The sequence below is a fragment of the Lathyrus oleraceus genome, chromosome 4 (assembly GCF_024323335.1).
Source record: "Lathyrus oleraceus cultivar Zhongwan6 chromosome 4, CAAS_Psat_ZW6_1.0, whole genome shotgun sequence".
NCBI lineage: Eukaryota > Viridiplantae > Streptophyta > Magnoliopsida > Fabales > Fabaceae > Lathyrus > Lathyrus oleraceus.
The window spans coordinates 408347526-408351396 of NC_066582.1; the positions used below are offsets into that span (position 1 = coordinate 408347526).

The window sequence follows — 3871 nt, forward strand, 5'->3', positions numbered from 1 at the left end:
AAAATAAAAGTACATGAAGAAAATCAAAATAAAGCTTAACAGAAGGACCTCCTAAGTCCAACAGGACTGACACTTATACTGGTTGTATGTAATATTATGTAGTAGTAACGATGTGATAAGCGTTTGACAAAACGCTAGCAACCTTCAGCCTTGACATTATCGTAATTTGTCACTCCATAGGCTTCCCTCCTAAATGGTCTAGCTCGTCGCCTGATCGTCATAGATCAATCCAAATATGCAAGACAAAAAGAATACAGGGCTAAGATTTACGTACAAGTTTAAAAGTGGGAATAGGATGTAAAATAGTAATATTTATATATATATATATATATATATATATATATATATATATATATATATATATATATATATATATATATATATATGTATATATATATATATATATATATATATATATATATATATATATATATATATATATATGACAACCACAATTATTCGAACAAGCGTATCTTTATCCCATATTTACCTATACTCTATAAGTGTTTATTCTAATGCATCCGTGAACTATATGCTGACTCAGGCCACTAAACGCTGTCAAGGATACCTATCCCATTTACCAAGATCGGATATCACAAGACCGCATGCCACCAACGTACTCCCAATTACCAAGAGGTGCGCCACCTAACATCACATGGAGTCCAGGTGTTATAAGTCGATCGTCCCAGAGGATTCAGGCCAAGACCCTCGTCTTGCCTAGCATGCATATAAATAATAATCCCCGTCGGGATTGTAGGCCACTGATCAACCTCGTACGTCCCATATCGCAGGGCAGTGGACTTACACATTCCTCAATGCAGGTCTATATGATCACTCAACCATCTTGTAGCAACTCTCAACCATAAGTATTTAGTTAATATTTAGGAAATGCCGTATCAACCTTTCAGGTCATAGTTATTATCTAATTACTTCGGTTGAGTTCCAAATCCATTAAATGTCTTGTCTATTTCTCCTTGGCGTAATCCTTATCTTTATATAACTAGTTTAGTTTATACAGTGAATAATGTATGGTTGACTTCCCAGGTAAGAGAGGTGGACCGTAAAGGACACGGTCGACCAAGTCTTTTCCTTAGCCAGAACCCAACCGAATACAACTACTCAATGTATCCAACTTCCCTTATTTCATTGGGGATCTAACACTTAATATCAAATCAATGTTGTTGTTTCTCACCTTAATAGATCATTTTCTTAGTCTATCAATCACAATCGGCATAACCTCGCTTAGTGATTTGGGAAAATCAATATTCGAGAATATGCTCTCCTTACTTATTTATTGCTAGTAGGACTTGGATCACCACTACACACACACACACATATATATATATATATATATATATATATATATATATATATATATATATATATATATATATATATATATATATATATATATATATATATATATATATATATATATATATATATATTAAGCTATTTTACGCTATATATATATATATATATATATATATATAATATATATATATATATATATATATATATATATAATATATATATATATATATATATATATATATATATATATATATATATATATATATATATATATATATATTAAGCTATTTTACGCTAACCGTCCCAACGTATACGAGACCTTGCCCCCACCTTTTGTTGTTGATCGTTGTTGAAAGTCCACAAGCATTTTCTCTGATGTTTGCCCAGAACCTAATTTACGATAACCGTTGAATTGTACGAAATTTATAAAATAATTAGAATATAATTTACGGTTAAATAAACATAATCCCATTACAAATTAAAATATTTATTTTTTAAAAATATTTAATAATAACCTCCACTATATTTAAATCGTTATTAAACTCAAGTATAAATTAGACTATACTCCTGTTTGGATTTGTTTGTTTTAGAAAATTATCAAGAGTGTATTCCTAATAACATTTTAATTTTATAATAGTACTTGGGCATTATAACAACTTAAAATGGTAAAATATATCTTGGGCTTTATAAGTTCAATATCTCGACGTCTGAACGGAAATTTAAATCGAAATCTTAAAATAACCTTTATATAAATAACATAATTAAAATAATTAAATTATAACGGCTTACCGGTTACTTATGAAAATGATTTGAGCTGAACTTTGACATATCAAACTCCTTTAAAACTTTAGAAGAACTTTGACCCCAAAATAACTCTAAAAACTACAAACCGACACCGTGAAAACTTCGACAACTAAAACTAATATTTCTATATGAAGAAACTAGATAAAGAAGGAAATAAAGAGGTAAGAAAGATGATTTGTGAATGAATGAATGAAAATGGAGTGAGAAAGACCCCTATTTATACTAGTTGTAAGATATTAAAATAATATAAATTTATCTCCTTTTGCCCATGCTTTCTAACTTTTCAACTCTTACTAGTAAATATGTCTTTTATCAAATATTTATAAGTCTTGCATGAATAGTTTTATAGATGTTCTAATATGACTTTGTGAAAATAGTTAGTGAGAAATCTATGGAAGTTTGATTTTCTACTATTTCATGACATATGATCTTGTAGAATATTAATAGAAAAATAAAATATATTTCTTTTATAAAATAAAATGATAATAATAATAATAATAATAATAATAATAATAATAATAATAATAATAATAATAATAATAATAATAATAATAATAATAATAATAACAGCAACAAGGATAATTATTTAATACATTTATTAACTTAAGGTTATTTTATTTACTATTTTTTTTTTAAGATTAGTTTTTAGTGTAAAATAGTGATATTCAAATCAAATTACATCAAATAATATAATAACAGAACAACAAAAGTAATAATAATAAAAATAATATGGATAATTAATTAACTTAAAAATTAAGTATTTAAATGACTAATTTCAAAGTTTAGTTTGTAAAATAAAACGATGATATTCAAATTGAATAATAATATTAATAATAAAATAAAGAGTAATTAGTTGATAAATTAATTATTATAGCTGCTAGTTTCAATGTTTAGTTTGTAATAATTAGCGATGTTAAAATCTCAATTATAATCATATATATTATTTAAGGTATGGAAAATTAGGATGTTACATTACCACCCCCTTAAAAGAAATTTCGTCCTCGAAATTTAACGTACCTAAAACATATGTGGATACTTTTGACGCATGTCCTCTTCTCTTTCCCAGGTAGAATCACCAGTTACATCATCCCACACAACTCTAACCAATGGTATCTGCTTTCCACGAAGTTCCTTAATTCGATGATCTAAAATTTTGACAGGTAAAGCCTCATATTCTAGGTTATCTCTAAGTTCCACATTTTCAGGCTCAATGACATGTGAAGGGTCGGGATAATACTTCCTTAGTTGTGATACATGGAATACGTCATGAAGATTAGACAGGTTTGGCGGAAAAGCAATGTGGTATGCTACAGGTCCAATCCGTCGTAGAATTTGAAAAGGCCCGATAAACCTTGGTGTTAACTTCCTAGTTTTGATTGCTCGTGCAATTCCCGCTCTAGGAGTTACCCTAATGAACACGTGATCTCCTGCCTCAAATTCCAAAGGTCTTCTCCTTTTATCACTATAACTCTTTTGACGATCCTGTGCAGCTTTCATCTTTTCTCTAATAAGCTTAACCTAGTCTGTTGTTTGTTGCACAAGTTCTAAACACAATATTTTATTTTCTCCAACTTCATACCAACATAAAGGCGTTCGACACCTTCGTCCATACAATGCTTCATATGGAGCCATGTCAATACTTGAGTTAAAGTTATTGTTGTAAGTAAACTCAATCAATGGTAATAACTCATCCCAACTTCCTTTGTGTTCAAGAGTACAAGCTCTTAGCAGATCTTCTAACGACTGAATTGTC

The 3871-nt window shown here is 28.8% G+C and overlaps 1 protein-coding gene across 1 annotated transcript; it reads right to left on the reverse strand.

The window, feature by feature from the left end:
- Positions 1 to 3135: 3135 nt before the first annotated feature.
- Positions 3136 to 3615, reverse strand: LOC127137742 (uncharacterized). The gene has a single exon (XM_051064169.1). The coding sequence runs from the start codon at positions 3613 to 3615 to the stop codon at positions 3136 to 3138; it is 480 nt and encodes a 159-aa protein (XP_050920126.1).
- Between the last annotated feature and the right edge of the window lie 256 nt (positions 3616 to 3871).

Bases quoted from the DNA above. Each gene is read 5' to 3' on its own strand.
- LOC127137742 (XM_051064169.1), bottom strand. From the start codon at position 3,615: ATGAAAGCTGCACAGGATCGTCAAAAGAGTTATAGTGATAAAAGGAGA.